This window comes from Pleurodeles waltl, chromosome 4_2 (assembly GCF_031143425.1).
Source record: "Pleurodeles waltl isolate 20211129_DDA chromosome 4_2, aPleWal1.hap1.20221129, whole genome shotgun sequence".
NCBI lineage: Eukaryota > Metazoa > Chordata > Amphibia > Caudata > Salamandridae > Pleurodeles > Pleurodeles waltl.
Window position 1 is genome coordinate 560,917,765 of NC_090443.1, and position 25,256 is coordinate 560,943,020.

At 41.8% G+C, this 25,256-nt stretch overlaps 1 protein-coding gene across 2 annotated transcripts in view; it reads left to right on the forward strand.

The window, feature by feature from the left end:
- KCNT2 (potassium sodium-activated channel subfamily T member 2) overlaps positions 1 to 25,256 on the forward strand; it is a 2,196,588-nt gene that overhangs the window by 499,397 nt on the left and 1,671,935 nt on the right. For both annotated transcript variants that reach the window (XM_069233351.1, XM_069233350.1), the window contains exons 2-3: positions 12,599 to 12,678; positions 13,858 to 13,957. In XM_069233351.1, coding sequence (XP_069089452.1) covers positions 12,599 to 12,678; positions 13,858 to 13,957 — 180 coding nt within the window. The remainder of the gene's footprint in view (positions 1 to 12,598; positions 12,679 to 13,857; positions 13,958 to 25,256) is intronic.

A 25,256-nucleotide genomic window follows, 5' to 3' on the forward strand; every position in this document is an offset into this window, starting at 1 on the left:
GTTAACTAATTTAAATAAACACCTATTATTATTACCATATCATGGTCTAGCTATTCCTTTTTGCACACCTTTGTCTCTACTTATCAAAATAAGAGTGTTGCCTCATGGAGCATTGCTGAGATACTGAGTAGGACACAGAACATCCCAGAGCTAATGTGATGCCTAACATACAATGGTCACATACACACACACTCTTAATGACATATATCATGTACATATCTCCTTTGAAGGCCAATGGCAGAGGACCACAACTATTTCTCACATACATGTTGAAAGCAAGGTCCAACGCAGCATATGGCACACAACTATGACACCATCACTCAATAAGGGGAAAACAAGCCTCATACATGAGGCTGTCAATGTGCTTTGGCATCAGTAACAGGAATGCCTGACCAAACCCTTGGCAGCAGTAAGTCCAACTGCATCCAATATTTGCAAGGACTATCTGTGACTAGAGTTCCATAGAGGCAGAACATAGACAGCACAAGTGCCACACATATGACATGCATTGCGCACATGACATTCCATGTACATGTCAGGCCATTTCCTAACTCATTACACACCCATGCACCTGGTCACAACCCACCTGTCGGAAGACGTCCCTGGAATACTAAGATGTGTTCCCTGATAATACCTCCTCTACACACACAGACCAACATTAGCAAACCAGTGTGCTACACCCTTTCCGATGGTATGCCATTGTCATAGAACATCTGACTGCAAGGAGGTCAGGTCAATTTATACACTGTCTTCTAGTTTCAAAGCCCTGTTAGCACATGTAGATTGCTTCCCCTTGTAAAAATGTCTGTTGGCCCTTAGAATGCAAGTCTCACCTACAGGACTGGTGAGAAACAGATGCAGCCCACACCTATGATCACCTCCATGCACACCACACATTTAAAAAAGCACTGCCCCTGATGATGCCTGGAATAGCATAGGAGTTGCCATTATGTCAAATACACCGTCAACCATTGATACTAATTAAACCGTGTAACACAGCCACTGGGTTCATTTGTCACCTTCAAAAACACAGGACGTACACAGTTTGACATGTCAGCTGTATACTTTGTCCTCAAAACAGTCTCAGTCAGACCACTGATTACGTAACTTGTCAAGTAAATGGATCCGGAATCACCTTGCATTCTGTCAGCCTGACTGGCAACTGTCTGTGCGTCACACTAAAGTATCCCTGTGTCTACCTATCTACCTATGTACCACACTTGCGTTAGCAAACCTGCCATTCATCAGGGGACATTGGGCATGGGCTTCTTCCATGCATACCCAAATACCTTGTATAGCATAATCTGCCTTTTAACTGTACCTTTTGAGTTACATCCTCTTGGAAAAGCAAAATTCATGGCCCATCCCTTGTCTGGGTTGCATTTATGCATGAATGACAAAGTGTGACAGTGTCCCAGGGCCGTAGGCAGGGATTGGGTACGGGGCTTTCAGCACAACCAGCAACCTCTGATTAGGTCCATGAATAATACACACATGTCAGAACCATGACAGCTCACACACAGTGCGCACAAAATAGTGATGGGCTGTGTGTGGTGAATAGCTGCGAGAATAATCAGCACAGAGGCTATGATGTTCCCAGATGCAGTGGGAAGTGCAGAGGCCAACCTGTGTACAAATGTTGTAATGACAACAGCCGGAACATGACACCTGAGACATTATCTCACTCAGCACACCAAGGTTGCCCTGTTGACTGTCTCATTACACGTCTTTAGTGACAGGGTGGGACCATTCACATGTTGGTTCACATGTCCACATCTACTTTACTCACATTGATCAACCAAGGATACTCAGGGGGTCATTCCTACATTGGCGGGCGGCGGTCGCCGCCCGCCAAGCGGGAACCGCCACTTGGCCGCTCCGCGATCAAAAGACCGCGGAGGCCATTCTGGCTTTCCCGCTGGGCCAGCGGGCGCCCGCCAAGGGAGCGCCCGCCGGCCCAGCGGGAAAGGCCCTGCAACCCAGAAGCCTGCTCCGAATGGAGCCGGCGGTGTTGCAGGGGTGCGACGGGTGCAGTTCAATGAAAATCATGCTGGGGCCCTGTTAGGGGGCCCTGCACTGCCCATGCCAGTGGCATGGGCAGTGCTGTGGCCCCCAGGGGCCCCACGACACCCGTTCCCACCATTCTGTTCCTGGCAGTAAAAAACGCCAGGAACAGGATGGCGGGAAGGGGATCGGAGCAGCGCCGCCATGGAGATTCAGCCCAGACAGGGGAAATCCGGCGGGAAACCGCCGGATCCCCTTTTCTGACCGCGGCTTTACCGCCACGGTCAGAATGGGCAGGGAAGCACCACCAGCCTGTTGGCAGTGCTTCCGTCATTTTAGCCCTGGCGGTCGCGGACCGCTAGGGTTAGAATGACCCCCTCAGTAGTTACAGGAATAGCTGCCACTGACTCATGATGAGTCCTGGACCCAACTGTGACAAAGTACACCCCAAACAATCTACAGGATCATCATTGGACCACACACATGAACAAGACACCTATGTGCAATTGATCACTGGAAATATGTGGACACGTGCTGTCTTGTATGCTGGTCCACCACAGCCACTTGATAGTTGGGGCTCACTTCTATGGCCTCAACTGTGGTGTCATCATACATATGAGATTGACCCTTGTCTGTCTGTGCAAACAACATGGTACCCACTTCCTCAATGCATGTGCATGACTCACTGTGGAATTCACCAACTAGTGCCTAGGAACCTCTTACCAATACTCTAGGACGTAGGATGTAGAAAATGTGGACCATTGACATGAACAAGCATCTGCCATCCATCTGGTGCATGCTATGTCACATGTGGTGTCTACGTGACCCTAAAACTTGGAAGTACACTTTACGGGTGTTGTTACATGTATGACTAACACATGCCCTTGCTCATTTTCAATTTGACTTGCAGCTAAGGATTGGACACATGGACGTCACATTCATACAACCATATGTACAAGTATGATTCATGTGATACACACACATTTGGTCAACCAACACATTAGTTGTCAAAGCACACACTTTGAGCCAAAGGCATTTAGGTATTGTACATATGTGCGTCACATTGCTATCCTCTCGTTATGCCAAACATGCACAATTTGTGCAACACATATGTGTAGTCCACACTTATGACCATCTATTACGTCAGCCAACTGTAAAAATACTGTGAAGGGTGTAGTGGATGATGTTCCGCTGCAGTATGATGTCACACATGTGAACATACACCATCAACACCATACTGTCTTCAATTAGCCAATCTCTGATGTGTTCCAAATGTAAAATAACCCAAAAACAAATAAAAATGCCCCAAACCAGTTAATGCACTGAAATTTTGACGTCCCTAGCGGTGTGCGTCATTTTTTGTTTACCAAAACTGTATTTACGTCATTTTTTTGACGCACAGGACTGAAATTTAGCCCGCATCCAGATATTTGTACAGTCCATGTATCATTATGTGGATGCGGGTTAATATTCACGTCTGTGCATCAAAAAAAATGACGCAAATACAGTTTTGGTAAACAAAAAATTACGCATAACGCGAAAAAGGCGGGACTTTTCATACAGGAAGTGATGTAATAGGATATCCTGTTCACAGATCATGTACAGTGGGTGTACTTTTACTTTCACTTTGCAGTCTATGATCCTTCTAGACTGTGTGGCTGTGTAGAGAGTGTTGTCCTGAGATTTTGTGCTGTTTTGTCCTGTGTGCTATCTGTGAAGTCCTTTTGTGAAATAAATATTTTTTGTGTATACTGTAGTACTGTGTTTTCTCTACATTTGTCCATTTATCTGTTGTGGGTAGTGATAGTTTGGGGATAGTTGGGTTCTTTTAGTGTTTAGGTTTACTTTTTTTCTGTCTTTGTACCCCTACTTTCACCCTTTTCCCCTTTCTATTTCTTGTACCCCTATTCCTTATCGTCAATTATAAATATGTCTGGCAGGCCACGTCTTGGTAGGATGGGGGAAGAGGAGTTGGGGGCTTCATCTGGCTGGTGACACATTTTTTGCCGCTCATGATCCAGGCAGGGGGCAGGTTCATACAGGGTATCTGACAGAGGCACGCAGAATCCGGTGGGGAAAGGTGCTGCATCACCTGCAGCGTGTGTATGCCAGCCAGAGGAGTGACCGCCAGCTGAAAGACCAGTGGGCTGACCTCATCACCAGGGAGCAGGATCTCTTGGACCACCTGGGAATCATGATTGGTGGCACTGTTGGTGAGTACGACTTATGTTAATGCGCACGATTAAATGCTCTGTAGTGACATCAGGGGATTAGTGCAATGTCTGCCAACTAACTTGCTGACTGTGTGTAATGGTGGGGAAATATAAGGGGATCATTGATGCACTATGGCCAGGATCACAATTGCTAGCTGTCAGGTAGCACGTGCTCAGCAAACTTACAGGTTACTTTTCCATGAAGGAAATTGGTGCGGCCTATTTGTCAGAACAGCTAACAAAATAGGAGCCAATCATGTCTATATAGGGTACTATTGACAAAGAAGTACAGATGTACCAACATTTAGGCCAACTATGTTGACGCAATTCCTAGACTGACTTTAGAATCACTACATGATGCAGAAAATGAGTGCTACCTTCACGTCAATTGATAATAGCAAAGTAGCTCAGACATTTGTCTCATGTGAGTCTGGTGAGTGTGGAAGGAAAGCGTTCACAGAAGTACTATGAATGTGTGGGATTATTGTGTTCCGTGATCTTTTTTGATACATGTCAGTTCTTGATTTCAAAACATTGTGAAAAGGAGTAAGGTGCCCTCAGCTAACATCTTAAGATGTTTGTTGGAATTAGTTGAGCCACAATCCAAATATGGATGGCAGTCCAAGTGTATGCACATGGCTTCACATCTCCATGGTTGGTGCAAATCACCATAGCTGGGCCACATCAATTGACTACACTGTAACAACAGGATGGCTTACAAGAGTCCCTGCCCCTCCCTCTGTACATTGGGCCTCTGTGCAATAAATGTGTCATGGCCACAAGGCATGTTTGACTGGTAATGCAGTCCTCAAGTAACCAGGCTTTGGATGTCTCTCTTGGATGCACATAATGAGACGATTACACTCCATGTTTCTTAGTGCTCACCAATTATGGGGCATATTTGCAACCACATGATAGTTAGGGGCAATGTATGTGTGCAGATATGTGTGTAACTGTCACAGGAGACCCATGCTATGTACAAGTTGGCCGTGATATATCAGATGCAGTACCATCATGTCTGAAAGGCTGCCATTTCCTTATTCAGCCTACACATTGTATATGTTTATGAAATTGTTGCACTGTGCACAGATTTTGAGCACATTTCTTCCTTCCATACCTTACAGGTGGACCGGCACCCTACACTGTGGGAGAGGTGGCGACATTTGAGGACCCCGACCACTCCAGTAAGTGTTGATATGTCTGTTATGTGTTGTGTTTGCTGGTTATGGACTCATGTGAGTTGGACGCATAGCAAGGTGTGATGCGTTGGGCAAGCTTTTCACTTGTTCCATGAGTGGGAATGCAGTTCTCACATGTTTTGAGTTTGCCAATGCGTATCCAATGGTATCATGCAGGGACTGTAGGACATTCCTGTAGGCCCCACTGTGAGTACAGGGGGTTGTCATGTGTATGACACTTGTATCACCAAGAGTCGCAATGGAAGTAAGCCCCAATTTAGTCAGCCTGTCAGACCCACATTCTCTAAGATTGGTAGAGCTAATAGCTTTCCAATAGACATCTGCTTCCCTATTTACCTATGTAAGTTTGAAACAGTAGGTAGAACCTCCTAGCAGCATGTACTTCCACATGTAGTGCATCAAGTCTGTGGAACCTGAGTGCAATGGCCTAGGTGTGCATGCAATTCATGTTCATGGGTGTTCTAGTAACTCTGTGTCTGATGTAAGTCAGGCCTCACTGGAAGTATATGTGGTGTACTAAATTCTGCATTTCCTGACATGCCTGACCCTATGAGTGCTCTAGGGTTTGCTGACTCCTAATTGGAGATAGACTTTAACAGTGGTGTGTCTGTAGAGACAAACATGTGTGGAGTTTCCTATACACTCCTCAGTGTACATGTTGTTGTCAAATTATAGTTGTGTATCCACCGCCCCCCCTCAAACACGGCCATGGGTTTGTGAATGGGGTACCTAGTACTGATGCTACCAGTATGTTACACATACATGTGAATACGTGACGGTTTGGTTGCATACTAGTATACACACTCAGGTTTGGCACTTGGTACTATTCTGGCAAGTCCAGTTGCAACTTGCAGACCATGTGGCTTTAGTTTTGCTTTCCGTACACTGACATTTGTAGCCCAGCTCTTGGCGGAGTATATGCAGTATGATTCTTAGATGATAACTGTCAGAACTCAGATTGCAAGTCAAAGCCAGTTGTTACCCATCTTGTGGGTTATGGATGTGCTTTTTGTGATGTGACATTTGTTGTCTGGCCTGCCATATACTTCCTCAGGGACATTTTGGGCCTCATTCTGACCTGGCGGGGCCCGCCAGAATACCGCTGCGCGGTCAAAAGACCGCCGCGGGTATTCTGGGTTTCCCGCTGGGCTGGCGGGCGACCGCCAGAAGGCCGCCCGCCAGCCCAGCGGGAAACACCCTTCCATGAGGATGCCGGCTCTGAATGGAGCCGGCGGAGTGGAAGGGGTGCGACGGGTGCAGCTGCATGGCAGACACTGAAAATCTTTGTGGGGCCCTGTTATGGGGGCCCCTGCAGTGCCCATGCCATTGGCATGGGCACTGCAGGGGCCCCCAGGGGCCCCACGACACCCCATACCGCCATTCTCTTCCCGGCGGCCAAAACCGCCAGGAACAGGATGGCGGTATGGGAGTCGGAATCCCCATGGCGGCGCAGCAAGCTGCGCCGCCATGGAGGATTCCCCAGGGCAGCAGGAAACCGGCGGTACACCGCCGGTTTTCCGTTTCTGACCGCGGCTGTACCGCCGTGGTCAGAATGCCCATGGGAGCACCGCCAGCCTGTTGGCGGTGCTCCCGAGGTCGTTGGCCCTGGCGGTTTTTACCGCCAGGGTCAGAATGACCCCCTAAATGCTCTGTATCGTGATATAAGCTGTTACAAGTACAGTAGATGGAATGTCTGATTAACTTGCTGTGCCGTTTCACACAATGCAGTTACTAATGCAGCATATCTGCATTTGTCTTCACAGCAGCTAACATGACTCCAGACCAGGTCCGTGAATTTCAGTACCGGGCCATGCGATACTAGCACATCCTGCTGGTGGAGTCGGGGTTCCGGAGGATGGCCCGGCGATATCACCATGAATGTGGCTCCGGGGCATGGCGAGCCTTCCCACAGGGTGGGCCTACTTTGCCCACCACAACCACCAATCAGAGCCAGGTGGCCCCACCCACAGCTGCCACTGTTGGTCCAACATCTGCAGGACTTCCTGGCCCCAGCATTGCCACCGGTGCAGGACAACCCACACAGACCTCCTCCACCGGTACCCAGACTGCCACTGCTCCATCTGCAGCCTTCAACAGACTTGAACATAAGATGGACAAAGTGCTGCGCAAGGTGAGCCACCTGAGCCGGGACGTGCAGCACATTAAACGGCGGGTCAAGGATATTAAGAGGACCCTCCGGAGGGCCAACCTATAGACACTTTATTTGATGGACATGATACCCTCCCCTCCCTCCTCTTTCCTTGTTCTTATAGTTAGTGGGCTTAGGGGGCTTAGTGTTAGGTTAGTATAGGCTTAGTTTAGTTAGTGTTAGTCGGTGTCGGACGGGGGGGCCTGCTTGTTTCTATTTTTTACTTATTACATGTGTTGGTGGGTGGGTGGGGGGCTATGTTGGGGTTCTTGTGTGTAAAAAAATAAAATAGAAGAAATTAAAAGAAGTTACAAAATAAAAACACAAAAATATATATATTTGTTTAGGATAGTATAGTATGTGTTTAGGTTAGTATGTGTTGTCCTCCATGTGTCCCGTCTCATAAGGGGGGCGGGGGGTAGATGTTTAGAACATTTCGTTACATGTGATAAGTAAGTGTAGCTTAGGTTAGTTAGGGACAGTTGTGGGTAATGAGTAGTCAGGGTAGAATAGGGTAGGTAAGACTTTTCCCTCAGTTTCCTCTTCTGTGATTAGCTTTTAATAAATATATAGTTTACCTTTAACAGTATGTGTTAAATGCTACTTGATCATGGGCTTGGAATTAGTATACATGAATGTTGTTCTATTACATTTGTGTCCTATGCTACAAACAAATCCCAACTGAGCTGTAAGATTGGCAGCTACCCCAGAGCTACCTTGCAAAGTTTCCACCATTTGTTGCAACCACCAATCACAGTTAATATGGATCCCAATGTGTTTCTGTCGATAAGTATGTTTTCTAAGTCACAAACAGTGCTTCCATACTTGGTATTGGGGGAACAGTTTTAGGTCTGACTGCAGTGTGATGATCAAGGACACCCTTATAAGATGAGTTCTCGTAGGCACTCTTGTATTCTTGTCTTCATGACTCACATACGCCATTTGTGACACAGTTCAGCATGAGTACCTATTAGTATGTAAACTCAGACAGCTTCATTCATTCAGTTTTTGCAGTGTTTGCTTAGATTTGTGTGCACTGTTATATGTGTTAGTATTGCATGGTGACAACATTTTGCAGCCACTATTTGATGACTTAGATATCCCCTGAGGAAGCATTATTCTCTCCAACACAGCATGATGTTGTATAATTTCTCACTTCATCAGATATGTCCTTCACGATGGGCAGAGTATGATGCAATCATGTATATATATCCATTGCTAGTCGTTCACCTATATTAAAGGGTTTAGCTAGTCTCTTAGTCAGTATCAGGGGGTAGTGATCACTATATATAGTGGGCTCAATCTTCAGTGAAACGACCATATCCAAATGGCTCTTTGACATTAGTATGTGGTCGATTGTCGAGAAATGTCCTCTTCCTACAAACGATGGAAGCTTCTCTCCTTTATACCCATCTTGTTCCATCAACTCTAGGTCATGTCTAAATAGTATTTCATTCAATACAGTTCCATAGTTATTGTGTAAAAAGTGCAATTGAGTACATCCCCCCTCGTCGATGAGTCCGCATATCTCCCCTATGGTATTCTTGCATATCCCGATATTAAAATCTCCAGCCCATATTATTATGTAACTTGAAGTTATATAGTTTACAAAGGCCTGTAAGTCATCGCGAAGAGTCGATGCCACTACTCTATTAGTACCATCAAATTTGTTGTTGTAATAGTTTATTAGTACAATTCCTAAGATCCCATCTATCCAGAGGTATACAAACTGGTAGTAGGGGGAATCGAGGGAGGATTTCACCAATAAGTAGGGTACCAATGTTGAAATAAGGATTGCTAGACCTCCCTTTGCCCTTCCCCTGGCTGAAGCTGAGGCTGGTGAAGAGAATGTGGCATAACCTTCCATAGAGAGGGATCCTGTGTGCCATGTCTCTTGTAGGCAGATTATATGTGATGAACTTATTATAGTCTGCCATTCCTTCTCAGCTATTTTCGTTTTTACTCCAGCTATATTCCATGACATGAGTATAATTAGGTCTCCTACTAGAGGTCCCCCATCTGGCTCAATGTCGCCATTACCACTTGGAGATTTTAATATGGGCCCTATAGTAGTAAATTGTGTTTTATTATTCATCGGAGTCGTTTTCCTACTCAACTTCTCCTGCAGTCAATCTAGATCCTCCATGTTACTCAGGGGGGCAAAACGGTTGGAATACTCCCGTTTATTATGCCTATCCAGAATACTGGATGTATTCTCTGTCACCCCTATGTCTATTATGCCTGTGATGTTCATCATTCTGTAAAAGTATCCTAGGGGGACAGCCATAATTTCCCTCCTCAGGTATTTACAGTTTCGATGTCTTATATCCAAATCTGCTAGTAGTTGGCCCACAAAGCGAGGGTTACGAAAGTTGACCACCATACAATCTCCCTCTTCTTCCTCCAAGTTTCCCACCCAGTCAACTCTCCTTGCATATAAGATCTCTCGGAATAGTATATCTGGTGTACATATATTCCCTGACATCCAGTGTATTACCTTATTACGTATATCTGGCCAGGTCTCGACAATATTTGGGCCAAGTTTGGGAACATTTTTCAGAATAATTGTATATGGGGTAGCATCTGGTGGTAGTTGTAACACCTCTTTCACGGGTCTATTCCTAATCAAGGACTCGCGTCTCTGGTTTCTATCCATGGGCTCCGTTTGATAAGTCATAGGTGCCTTATACTGGGGGGTTTCTTCCTGTGTGGGATGCCGGCATTTCATACTCCTTTTGTTGGGATCTGCAAACCCTATCACTGCTCTATTCCTTAAGGCTGCAGCCTCTTGGTTCTCTTAGTTTATCTGATGGTAATGCTACTGCGTGGCCCCCATACATTTGTGTAATTTTTTTGTTACTCTTAGGAAGCTGTGAGTGTACTACCATGGATTTAGGTTTGATAATCTGACTACTTCTTTTTTTCTTGGTTCGTGAAAGGATTTGGTCGTCTGTACTATTTGGTGAGTCAATTTCCTCTATTATAACTGTAGGGAGTAAGGGTCCTAAAGAGAATCTAGAATCTGGCCCAATAGTTTTTCCTTCTGAGGCTTTTGATTCAGAAGTTAGACCTGCAGCCTCAGAGCTCACTTCGGCGATGGTCTCATGTAAAAAAAAAAATGTTGCCACTAAACGTGCTTCAGCATTAATGATTTCTTCATTTATTTTTCCCATGGCATCTGTAAGGTAATTAGTAATTTTATTAGTACTTCTCTGGGTTGTGGTGTTCATACCATTCCCTATTTGGTTTTGCTTTCTTTTCCCCATTATGTATGAGGGGTTAACTATGGTAAGCACTCTTAGCTAGTTGCAAACAGGGTATATATAATTTCTAAAAACAAATGGCAATAAAAGACAATAAGAATTGCCCAGCCCAGCCTTCTCCTGCTCTGGTGGGCACAAAGCAGCAGTGCAAAAGAGTTATTTCGAGCTTCTACTCTGACCACAGCGCCAAAAACCGGCTGCAAGTCTGAGTTCAAGCAGCTCTTAATAGTCCTGAAGAGACCAATATCAATAGGGGCCGGTAAAAGGATGTCAGGGGGGTGGCCCAGGCCAGCCTCTGTCGGGCGCTGACGGGCAGGAACGCTGTAGTTCGAATTTAAAGGGCTCCTGCCCTTCAAAACAAGTTAAAGGGCTCCTGCCCCTCGGGGATTGCTGCTGCCGCCTCCCTGCTTCAAGCCACGCTTCCCGCAGGGCGGGAACGCGGTAGTTCGAATTTAAAGGGATCCTGCCCTTCAAAACAAGTTAAAGGGCTCCTGCCCCTCGGGGATTGCTGCCGCCGCCTCCCTGCTTCATGCCCCATTTCCTTCAACCATCAACTACCGACTCTTTGAAGAGGACCCTAGCCTTTTGGAATAACCAATCTGGGTCGATGATTACAGACTCGGAGTGGACAAAAATCTGGAGATCGGTGACTATACACAAAGTCAACCCTATTCATTCGCAGACTAAATTTGGGACACTACATAATATTTTCTGGACACCCTCTTGCCTACACACATTACACATAATGGATACTCCCACTTGTTGGAACTGCCAGAAAGAGACTGGAGATCTTCCTCATCTAATCTTTTTTTGTGCACAGGTTCAACCATTTTGGTTTAAAGTATTCCTTTTTATCTCCAAATCGTTCCATGTTAATCCAAAAAAACAATTTTTCATACTAAATTACTGGCTTCCTAGATACCAACATCAAGTCGGAATCAGATCGCCTCCTTCTTGACCTTATGCTCACTGCAGCAATTAAGTCTGTTGCCATAAAATGGAAATCCACACACAAAACTAATTTTAAATCTTGGCTGAACTGGCTAACTCAAATATGCGGAGCCGACAAAACTGCGCTCTAGCATTCCCCATGGAAAACTCACTCACATAACATATGCGGCACCCAAGATAACTTTTTTGCTTCCAGTAAACCCCCATGAATAATGTCTTCTTGTTGGTTCATCCCTAATACCTAGAAGTCAAACCTCTAACCTGCCAGCAAACCAAATTACCTACCCCCCACAGAAACAAGACATATATCTTATTCTATCTCTCACCTTCTCTCTTATTTCATATATTCTTTTTCTCTTCTCTACTTAATTATCTAATCCACTATTTCAATACATTGTTCGTCCTACTCATTGTTATATCATGGACTAAGACAAACAAACTATGTATGTAATTCTGTGATATTACTTACCAATTCGCTTCTGCTGTTTGTGTTATTTATTTATTATTCTTCTGTTTTCCTTCTATTAGCATATAAAAGAATAAAAATATTTTCTAAACTCAAAAAAGAAGTCAGCTGATCTCATGCATCTTTCAAATATGCAATGCAATCGTGCAAGGCTTGAATTATTCCAAATCAACACATTTTTCATTTGATTAAACATTCTGCATACTATTAATATCAATTTATAATCTATCTTCGGTTTCCAATGTAAACAATGCACTTATGTTTTGGGCTCAAAAGTTTCAATTTGTTGTGCTTTTCTGCAGTGCTGAGGCTTTAATTTGTTTACTATACTAGTATTTTCTATTTTTTTATAGGGTGCAGGTGGAATTTTATGTTAATGAAAACACTTTCAAAGAAAGACTGAAGCTATTTTTTATCAAAAACCAAAGATCAAGTAAGTAAATATGTTTTTCAGTTCCATGCAAATGTAAAGTGTAGTTTTGTAGACTGATGGCTGAAAGGGCAAAATCATGCCATCACAAACTGCATATCTCGATTTACTCCTGCACTTGAGTTCGATTTCTGACGTTGTAGGCATTCACAAACATTGTAACTGTGCACGTGAAATTGTCTAAACATGACCGATTTGAAAAAGTGCTTCAAGTTCTCCTCTTGCTGAACTTTCTGCTGAATTTTCACATGGTAAAATATAACTAAGCATTAGTAAGTTATATAGAAATTTGCATTCCGACATTTAAATGTTTTTTTTTTTCTTTTGTCCACAACAACATATTGTTCCTTCTGGATTTTTTTTTCTTTTATTAATCCTACGAAATTTGAAGCTGCCTTATTACTTACTGGTAATCTTCATTACTGTGTCCACTCTTTACACACAGATGTCTTCAAACCTTTTCAACTTTTTCACAAGAAAATGTATGGAATCCTAGAAGGTTGAACAGAAGAACCAAGATATTTGTGTACACATGGAAAATTATGAGTTTGTGTGTGTGTTTATACGTTTTACAGAGCTTTTACATATAACCGTTTCTTGCCGATAGAACTTAGCTGTAAAAAACTGCAAAGGGCTCGCATGTAGTCTCCAGGTTTTTGAAGCTGTCCACAAAAACACGTAACAACTAGTCTGAGGTTTGTGCCCATACATAATTCAATTGAGGAAATCACAAATATTTGTAGATGTCTTGGTAAAAATTTTTAACGTGATTTGTTGCATTTTTAGTAAAAATACATTCAATTCAAAAGTGTGGTCAATCTCAATAAATAGTTATGTCTCTTGATGTGCTCACAATCGGACATTACCATATCAAAAGAGGGCAAGAGACCAAATTGTGTTAAAGTGTGAATCTTAAAAATATATAAAAGGGCAGCATATTTCCATATATTAGCAAAGATCTAACTCTCCTGATATGGCTGCATTTTTCAAGAATGTTTCATGGGATGACTTTAGTTCTGAACATAAACTATTAATATGAAATATATTTTTCTGGATTCACAGAGTTATGTGTAATATAAATAGGATCGTATTGAATAAAAAGCTCTATCTGAGTTTTTTTTGATATGCCTTTGATGTTTTCAGTGTTATAAACTTTATTGTTATATCTTGTCTTTTTTGCAGGTCTCAGAATCCGATTGTTCAATTTTTCTCTGAAGCTGTTAAGCTGTTTATTGTACATTATTCGAGTTTTACTGGATGATCCAAGGCGAGGAAATGGCTGGTACTGCTAAATCTACTATATAAATTCTATTACTGTAAAAATAAAAATGCATGATGCCGAAGCCATTTCATGGCTTTGTCTGATGAGTTCAAAGTTCCATGCTCTCTTATTTTTCTCATTTCCACGTTCCTCTGGTTGCTCATTTCTAAAATGCTAATAGCTAATCCAAAATGTCTCAGGGGGTTAAAAACCTACTGAACTCTTCTTTGTACAATCTGATTACAAGTTTAATTTCTGCTTATTTATTTAGGGGCACATTTATCAAAAAGTAATGCAGAGCAGCAAGTCACCTTGCTAAGCTCAGTGACAGGGAGAGGGCAGGAATGTGCCGTATTTAACATTACATGGTGCATTCCTCCCTTTTCCTTGCACCAATGCAGGCACCCTTGGGAGCCTGCCCTGTAAACAGGATTGTTTTTGTGCAGAAAAGGACACCTTTTGAAAAATCAATCCACTGACATATTTCTCCACGTTACTCCTCACTTGGGGAGGCATAGCAGTTTTGGCACATCCCCTGGTCCACCACTTGTGATAAACCTGGGAATGTGTCCAAATCCATACCACCAATGGGTCTCCTCCATCTGACAGAGTATCGCAATACACAGCTCTATGCTGCATTGCTTTACTCTGGATTTATCAAGCCACTCAGGACCATGCAAGGTGGCCTTGTGTGGCTTGATAAATCAGGTTTTAAGGCTTTTGCACCCTGTTACGTGGTGAAGAAGCAAAACAAACCTTTGATAAATTTGCCCCTTAGTGTTTCAATCTTTATCACCAATAAAATGAGTGCCATTGATTTGATAGAAGATAATATTTATTATTAAGCACTTTCCTAGAGTTTAATATGTGGTTTGAAAATTTTAAGTAGTGAATATTTATGACTTCTCTTTTCTTGTCACTGTAAAATGGAAGAAATATGGCCCTTATTTATACTTTTTTAGCGCTGCATTTGCGTCATTTTTTGACGCAAAAGCGTTGCAAACTTGCAAAATGCAGTTGTATTTTGTAAGTTTGCGCCGTTTTTGCGTATAAAAACGTCGTCAATGCGGCACAAAAAAAGTATACATTTGGGCCTATATGTCTATTAGTTGTAGCGTGATCTACATGCCATGAGACTGTGGCAGCAGAAGGATGAAACTGAGTCTTTGAATGTGTTCACATTCAAACTAGGCCCAGGTGATATTTAAATTTACGCCAGCATAGTTTGTGTAATGTGTGGCATTTCATATTACACTTATTAAGTCAAATTCTCAAAATGAAGTCCTTATCTCCTGTCGTGTAATTACGCTGCCATTTGTACCAAACTGAAAACGACACAAAAAACAACATCTGCTGTAGTTTGCAACAATTGTGTTTTTCACACTGTGTTGTTAGTGAGAAATTTGTCTCTATTTCAATAATTGACACAATGATGCATTTTTGTGCTAAAATTTAGCTCTAAATTATTGATTTGTATTTCCTTTCAGTACGCATCTTTTTGCATAATTTTCCTGAAACATCACATAACAGCATGAAAGCAAATTATGCAAATTTTACACACTCTTAGTTCAAACCATGACAGAACAACCTATTAACTCATGGTTTAGAATCAGAGCTGGATGTGATTCAAGCCCACATATACTCAAACGAAATGAGCCCCTGTCTTTGTTGATATTATTTCATGATGCCTCATGTCAGTCAGGAGGCAGATAATGAGTGAGCACGCTCATCTCCGCTTGGAACTGGATGTATTTTTCAGAATTGTCACACTTAGTTCATTGGCCTAACAGACTCGGTGATTGAAGCACTGGATTCAAGCTAGCCTGGCTGATGAAGGGTGGTTCCCAGGATGCTTGTTTCTGGTCCAGGGAGGACCTGGACTGGCAGTTCGGGCTAGACTGTACCCATGGGGAGTAGGGTCAAGGCTGATTTACATACGGCTGCATCCAAACTAAGGTGGCGTGGTGAGCATAACAATTGATGGATTCAACCCAGATCTGTGACTGGAGGTGAGTGTTTGATTGGTTCCACATTCCGTCCATCAATTGTGTTTGTTTGCTTTGGTCTTTGAAGCAGCCACACTTTGACATGCAAAGCTTTCCAACACACTTTAAAACCGAAGAAACATATCTTAATACTACTTCATTACACTAACATGATATGTAGTTTGTCATCATTTGATACTAGTACATGCACCCGGTGCCTTCGTAGAGTTTTGCACCATTTTGTTGTTGAACGGATTGTGCTAACATTCAGATTTCATAGATAATGTAGGTTTGTCAAGTGTCACAAGAATGCATAAGTTCCTGCTTCAACACCTCTTTAAACATGTTTACAAGTTTAGTATACTGTTGATGTAGTCTATATTTTAGTAGTATCCATTATGGCACAAAAGTCGTCATCAAATATGTGACAGTCCATGCTTCATATTAATCAAAGCACTAATGGTTTGAAAGCAGAAATTGAACTGACACATTTTTATTAATGTGGATTCGTTTACACATTAGAGCTTGACAAAGGTGGTATTTGAATTAAATCAAATGACAGAAGGATGAAATCGATATTATAATTTAATGTAGACTCTAGACTAGTAGAACATATTGAAACAATATTGAGTTTCTAATGACTAATGAATTTAAGATGCGTGCAAAAATGAAAGAAACATACTTCATTATATCTTATGAAAAGCATTAACAAAGTTTTCCCATTTAAAATTAAATGTATTGCCCATAATAATGATGTTTTACTAATACTGAATTTACAAGTTGCTTTTAAATGTGTTTTATTAAATGTATTAATTGAATGTATTGTTGACATTCTCTGGTGTTAGTTTAAGTGAGGCCTACTAAGCTTGCATTTAGTGATTGTGCAGAAAATGCTTATTCATTCCATAACATGAACGTTCTTTCAGACTTCGTTCCCATGAGAGGACTCGTATTTAGTAATAGGCTCTATTGTTTAGACGTAGAAAGCGTAATTGTGTCCTTGAAATTGAAACATTCTGAATAGATGGACTAATAAATTGTAGAAATGTTTCAACCTCATTTGGAGGCACATGGATAGAAGATGTTACCATGACAGACTTGGGAAAGTATTGAACTGTTTAGGATTGGAGTCATGCAAATGATTTCTATTGGATGATGCCCCTTCAATTGAAATTGGATTGATATCTTTGGCAAATCAGAATGCCATATGAATTTTAATATATTGATGACCAGTTGGACTTTGGTCAGATGCTGTCAGATCTCCAGCGCTCCAGAGCCCTTGCTAATGAACAGTCCCCATATTCTGTGCCCCTTGAAAGGGTATCTTCCTCTCTGCCATTGTCCCTTTGAGAAACCTCTTTGGGACATAGAAATCTTTCTTCAAATCCCCGTCAGAAGACTCTTGAGTGAGCTTCTGACATGCTAACGCTTTCCCTTTTTCTGTATCTTTTGCCCACCTTAGCTAGTAGTTTGCGGTCCGAGATTATCTTTTTCCAAATTATTTTTGCCCTTTTTTGTAATTTTTGCCTCTTGCCCGCATGTGTTCTGCTGTTGTGACTAGCTGTAGAGTTACCCCATGCCCAACAAAAAAAATATTCTGCTAATTAGAATTGATTGATGATCGCTAATTCTGAACAATGCTTAATTTCTCTATCACAGATATTCTTGCTGATGACATGTATTGTCACTCTTTAATGCTTAGTGTTATTAACGATAGCTTACTTAAATGTATTTTGTCGCCTTTGGCAACCCTTGGTGATTATGTACCTTTGTAACTTGGTTTTACGAGTTCTCTATATGACTTTGACCTTGAGTTTATAATAAATCCCTTAACTCTATTTCTGACTGGATTTTTCCTTCCGTGGCCACATTAGACATGGTACGTAACTTGTTTGGGTTTTGGATTGAAATTGTGTTCATGGTTCTTCCACACCCTGGTGCAGGGTCCAAAAATTCATGAACCTTGAAGGGCACTGATTTCCTTGAAGGATGAAAATGCTGAAACAGATCTGGTAGCAGAGTTATTGTTTGTCCCACAAGGGGGAAGAGCTATTCAAGTGTAGTGTTTGGGAGTTAGGATTTTGTCCCATGTGATTGCCCAGTCCAAAAATTGCTTACCCCAACTTCTGTCTCATGGTTTGTTTCGAAGATTGATGAAGTTCTAGAGTTGTGTCTACCAGTGACCAATGTGTGAGTATTAATAGGGTTTTTGCTCTTGCATTGCTTTTGACTTGAAGATTGCGGTGAAATGTGATGATGTAAAGTGTTTTGAAGATTCATCATGCTTGAAGTAATTGTGGCACGTTTTGCTAAAAAATGTTTGTGGTTGTTGTTGATGGGTTTCTTGTGGCCTACGATCCCGGGAAAACGCACAAGTGTAGAAGGCACTTGTTTAATTTATTGTCTGCAGTTTGAGAATTGCTTGTCAAGTTTCACTCATTGTGTAATTGTGAAAGCTACAGCCAGAAAGTATAACCCTGTACAGCTTTGAGGTGTTTGAGTTACTACCCATAGTGTGAAGACATGTTGTTGGTTTTGGCTTGCAATATTTTGATTAGAGGTGTGTGTGTGTGATTGTATGAGAGATAATTGCAAGCGATTGCAGTTGCTGAAGAAAAAGAGTGTGATGTCATTCTGTGCCGCGCTGGTATAGGTTGGTTGGAGTGAAGCTGCGCTGGTACTGCTGGACAGTGCCGCATTGCTATTGGTTGAAAACGTCAAAAGCAAAGGATTTTGGTATTGAAGTTGCTTCCTGATTCAATTGAAAGTTATTTTAATTAATTAAAAACAGCTGAAAATGAAGTTTTTCAAGGCATTAAAGTGTGTGTTAAGAGGAGATTAGTTCATTCCAGTTAGAAAAGGTATAAAAGTCCCACACCAGGGAACTCAAGGTCATTATGTGTCATCTGTTTAAGGATTTCATGTGTGTTTTTCGGCTTGAACAAGTGTGCAAGATTACTGAGTAGGAGGGTGTGTTAGCATTTCCCCATTAAGGAACATTTTATTTAAGGATTATAGATAATTTCAGATGAATAAAGTATGAGATGAAGCCACTTCCAAGACCCGAGCAATTTGAAACCCTTAGGCTTAGCCCTTAGACTTTGGGAACTTGTAGCATGAGAGAAAATGACAGTCAAGTATAAGAACAGAATGCAGAAAGCAATCAAGACGCTTTCAGAAGCTAAATGGGATGTAGAGAAGAAAATGTAGAGATATAATTGTGGGAGTTAGAATGTTTCCAGCTATTTCAAATGAAGACTGTAAAAGTGTTATACCTATGACTAGAAAGAACATAGAAAAGGCAGAACAGACAGCAGAAGTTGAGAATAAAAAAACATACATATATGATAGTGATTTAGATGATAAGTTTATAAACCAGATCCTGATGAATCATCTGCCTCTGTATCATTCAGTTGAGGTAGGAGTGAAAAGTGAAGAAGCACAAACCCAGAATTTGCCAACTGCTCCAGTTGCACAGTCCCTGAATCAAATTCAGTTACACAAGTGCCTTTGGTGTACCCACCACTTCTCACTATTAACATAGTTCAGCCCATACCAAGTCCAGTTGTGAATCAAGTAGTTCTAGATCCCTATGTGAGTCAGAAGGTGCAGTGATCTTATGTGAATCCACCCGTGCAAAACTGTACCCCAAAACAGCCTGTGCCAATGTTTATCCCTGTTCAGTCAATGCCAAATGTTATCCAGAACCAAACAGGACAAAGTTTTAGTACTGTCTTAACAGCAGAGAGTGCAGGAATGACAATTCCTTAGAATCAGACAAACCTTCTGGGTTCCGATGCATTAACACTGTGACTATAGGTCCTGTAGCTTCCTTGTATGCTTCAGGTACATCTGAAGGTAAAGCCCATTCAATAAATGTCCCAACAGTTTCCGATACACCTGTTACATCTGCTTGGATAGCACAAATTGGTATTCAAACAATTCAGAGATGGAGAGAACAGCCTCTCTTGTTCCATCATTGACCTCTACTTGTTTTTCAGAACTTAGATGTTAGATCAAGCAGGACCTTTTCCTGATGCGAGGTTTTCTCCGGGAACTGCACCTTATTGCATGCCCAGACCTGATCAGACCCCGAATGTACAATGCAGCTCTCTGCAAGGAGCAGTACCAAATAATATCAATTTGAAAGGTTTCACAGCACAACAGTTGACTGATTTGTTACATAATTTTTGTCCTCAAGGTGCAACTGGTGTGACAAATTCTAATGCCAGAGCAGAAGAAGAAACCAAGAGAGATAGATCAGTAAATGTGCCCAGATTGAAATTGTAATTGAATGAAATTATTTTGGAAACGTTGGACAGAGTTCAGTTGGAAATGTACACAGAAGATGAACTACAGTTTATGTGAAAAGATGTTACCCAACATGCAGAACAGGCTTATGAGAGATCATCTGTAGTGGCTGAGAAATATGTAGGCGATTTAGGAAAATTAAAATCCTTGAAGAGAAGTTATGGATTAGAGTTCAGTTCAAAAGACATAGTTAGCATGAGATCACCCAGAATGAAATTGCACAATAAGGAATTGTTTACATACATTTAGCCATGGGGAGCCTTAGATATGTGGGAAGGTAGATGGGTGAAGGAACAAGATCAGAAGAACGCAAAGCCAAGTGTCTCTGGCAGGAGAAAATCAAGGAGAGGCCAATGTGAAATGGTGCCCATGAGAGAAATACCAGGTAGAGGTTATGTCCATGTACCTTGGAGTAGGAGTGACATGTTGTCATTCACCAATGATTATCCAAACTTGAGTGAAAAGCCTGTGATATGGTACAAACAAACAGAGAGAGTTGTGAAACTTTCAAAATGCCTGTGGGAAGATTTGAATAATTTGTTTGGCATTGTGGTTCAAGCTGACTTGTGGACTGCATGGAAAGTGCATGTTGATTGGCCTAATAGTGAACCTTGAAGAGATCCATTAAGAGGTGCACCATCTGAAGAGGTGCTGAAAAAATATTACAAGGTGATTGCTGTTCTGAAAAATAAAGTGTCCTGAAAGATTTTGATTGGCAAAAAACTGACAGAATAGATCAGGAACCGAAGAGTCAATTCATGCTTATTATGAGAAATTGTTGCAGGCTTTCAAACATCACAGTGGTACTGAGACTACAGATGGTAGAGATATGGGTCATTTTGTGTTCAGATTTGTGCAGGGATTGAATGCAGAGATAAGTGAAATGATCCCCAGGCACCTGATTTGTTGGCAGAATAAACTAATTGTTGAAATTCTGTCCTAATCAAAGTATTGTAGTGACAAATTGGAATTGAAGCAGAAGAAATTCAAAGAAAAAGTAATGGTCTTGCAATTGAAAGCAGCACGAAAGCTAATCAGAATCCACAGATGATGGTGAACTCTAGTGGTATGCAAGGAGTACCACAACAGGTGACGAATGTTGTTTAGCCTAGAGGTAGAGGACCTGGTGTTCAGGTAAACAAAGTTCTAGATTTTTATGGCTCTGAAGAGAAGTAATCTGTGTCATGCGTGCTGAAATTTCGATCACTGATGACAGGAATGTATGTATAATAATGTGAATACTCACGTGCAAAATGCTTGAGTTGCTCAGATGCAAGGCAATAATAAAGTTTAAGTTCAAAGTGTTCAAAGACCCCAAGTGCAAAATGTGAATGTGTCCCCAGGACATCAGATGCAGATACCACAAGCCCCGAAGACACAACAGCAAGTGATTGTTCCCTAACAAAACATGAATCAAGTTGCAAATGCAAATGTGAATCAGACAGCATCACAGATTCTCCTAATATACCTGAGTGCTGAGAAATTTTCTGAAATTCTTCAAACCAATAGCTCTGATGATGAGGATTGCATGATAGGTACATCCTTAGAAGTGCATTAACGTGGTCCCTATGTAAATACCAACATAATGGGCCATGATGTGTAATTTTTGGTTGACACTGTTGCTACCCGTTCTACTGTCAGAGCAGCTGAGTTGCCAAATTTGCTCCTTTCAGAAAAAGTGTTCAGGTTGTATGAGTCACAAATAAGCAATTGACCAACTCTGTGACAAAGTATGTCCCTGTGAATATAGGTTCATTTGAAGATGAGCACCATCTTGGGGTCTGTGATTCAAGCTCCGTAAGCTTTCTATAATGTGATCTGCTGTGTAAGCTACATTCTTCTATTAGCTGAACACTTCAAGGAATAGCAATTGAGACAAATGAAGAAGATGTGCCCTGTAAAACTGTAGAGGAGTAGCCAAGTATCACATTGTGCCCAGTGCTGACTTGTAATGAATTACCCGAAGAATTAAAGGAATCAGTGACACCTGAGATGTGGATTTTTTTCAGGAATAGAAATAGGACTCATCATAGAAGTTGAGCCTATTAATATAGCAGTGAAGCCTAATACAATGTATAAAAAGACTTGTATAATATGTCACAAGAAACAGATTCCTGGAATAACTCCTTTGATTAACTGTCTGATTGAGCAAAGTGTCCTGAAGTAGATTTTAGGAGATCCATGTAACTTTCCCATTTAAGGATTGCCGAAGCCCAAGGGAAAGTACTGTATAGTATAATTATAGTGTAGAACTGAGAAAAGTGAACAAGTTTGTTGTTCCATGTTGTCCCATGGTACTGAATCCTACAGTGATTTTTTTTCTTCAAATTCCCTGTGGAGCAGTATGGTTTACTGTAATTGACCTTTGTCAAGCTTTCTTTTCCATACCATTGCATGAGGAAAGGCAATTCCTCTTTGTGTTCAAATTCAGCAGTAATGTTTTGGCATGGTGCCTAGTTCCACAAGGGTGTACTGAGTCACTATCCATTTTCAACCAGATCTTGAAAAAGAATCTGGAGTCCCTTAAAATATCCTAACATTCAGTTTTAATGCAGTAAATTGATGATCTGTTAATCACGTCAAACAACCGAGAAGCATGCAGGAGAGATACAATTACTCTCTTGAATGATTACAAGAAATTGGTCATAAGTTTCCCCAGCAAAATTACAGTATTGCAAGAAAGACATTCTGTATTTATGTCATCACATTGAAAAAGGTGTGAGAAAAGTGTCACAAGAGAGAATCTCAACAATCATGAAAATGAATCGTCCTGTCACACAGAATGTTTCTGGGAATGGTTGGCTACTGTTGTCAGATGATTCTGAACTTTTCCCTGTTGGCCAAGCCTTCACAGAGGTTGACACACAAGGATGTGTCTGATCTGTTACCATTGGATGACAACTGCATACATGCCTTCACTGAATGTAGGGAAAGTCTATGGCAAGCCCTGGCCTTGCGGATGTCTGATTATGACAAACGTTCTTCTGTACTTTGTTGCGAAAGAGATGGATGAGCTCTCTCAGTTTTGACACAGCTGCATGGAAATGCAAACAAACCTATGGCTTATTTGTCTGCTACTCTTGGTCCTGTAGCATCAGCGCTGGATGGTTGTTTAAAGATTGTAGCTACACTGAGTGTCAACACTTAAATGTGCAGAGGCATTGTTATTGGCTACCGACCAAATGTTTTTATTCCCCCTCAGTGGCAATTTTGTTGGCCTGTACTAAGACACAGTACCCAGCAAGTGCACCTTTGACCCACTATGAGCAGGTTATAGTTGCTTCCATTAATGTACATTTCAGAAGATGCATTTTCTTGAACCCTGGCCCTCTAATGCCTAATCCTGTTGAAAATGCGAGTGACTGTGAGGATGAGGTTGAGCATGACTGTCTCAATGTGACTGAATTGTGCATCAAACTAAGACCTGAAATTCAAGATTTTCCCCTAAATGAAAATGACTAGGTCATGTTTGTTGATGGGTACTGGTTAAGAGATAAAGACGCACCCTGAGAGCAGGTTGTGCAGCTTGCATAGCCTCAGGTGTGATAGGAGCCTCCTTGCTTCGAGGAGTCTTTTCAGCCCAAGTAGCCAAAAAGGTCGCTCTTGCCAGAGCATGCTGTGTTTCTGAACAGCATACAGTGACAATTTTCCCTCATTGTCAGTACGGGTTTGGTGTTGTTCATGATTTCGGTCAGTTGTGGTCCCGGAGAGGCTTTAGGTCCTTTTCTGGATATCCTATCTAAAACGGTGACAAGATTTACTATCTGTTGAGTGGATTACAGTTGTAAAAAATGTACACAAATTGTAAAATGCATGGCTCACAGGAAATCTACTGACTATGTAATCTTTGGAAATACTTATGCAGATGACATTGCCAGGTATTGTGCCCTTAGCTGTACCTCCTTCAACGGAGAGTAGGCTAGTGATATACAAGATGAGGCAAGGATACATTTCCTATTAACTGCTGTTGATAGATGGGAGGAAGTGAACAGATTGCAGGAAGAAGTGTGAGAGGAACAGTAGCAAAATTCAGTCAGATCAGGATGTATTAAGAGAAATAAAGATGTTTGGGTTTCAAGTGAGGGAAAAGCTGTGTTGCCAAATAGCTTACTGTCCCCTATGGCAAGAAATGATCATGGACAAGCACACATATTTAGAGATGCAATCAGCAGAACATTCAGACAGACATGGTTTAACCCTAGATTCCGAATGATTGCAGAAGCCACACACAAGAGATTTATCACATGTCAACAGATGAACGTAGGAAAGTGTACAGTTTTAACAATGAGTCATATTGGTAGATCAGGAGGACCGTTCAACAGAATGCAGCTGGATTTAATCAAGCTGCCTGTGTGCAGTGGACTGAGATATGTTTTAGTCATTGTATGCATTTTTTCTCAATGGGTCGAAGCTTATCCCATAAGGAGAAATGATCGTCTCACAGCAGCACAGAAGTTGCTTAGAGTGTTGATTCCTTGTTTCTGCTTTCCGACCTCTCTAGAATCAGACTGAGGAACACATTTCAACAGTAAGGTCCAAAAAATGATGTATGGGGCATTACAAGTTTAACAAAGATTGCATTGCAGCTACAGACCTGAGACTTCAGGACTTTCAGAGCATATTTATGGAAGTTTGAAGTCCAGATTGGCGAAAGTATGTGCATCCACAACACTGAAATGGCCAGAGGCATTGCCTCTTGTTTTGATGAGTATGCGCAGTACACCGGACAGAAAGACTGGATTGTCCCCTCATGACATTATCAGGGAACGGTCATGAGATTGCCAGCAGTACCCGCAAATGCACCTGTGAACATTACAGATGATTTAGAGCTGGATTATAGCAAACTACTGGCTGATGTGGTGCGTCCATTGTCTCACCAGATCGGAGAGGCTTCTGTACAGCTGCAGCAGGAACTGTGTCATAACCCATGTCCCGTCGACTGGGTCATGAATAAGAAGCATGTAAGGAAAACGTGCTTGGAGCCACATTGGAAAGGCCCCAGCAGGTGGTCCCAGTCACTACTA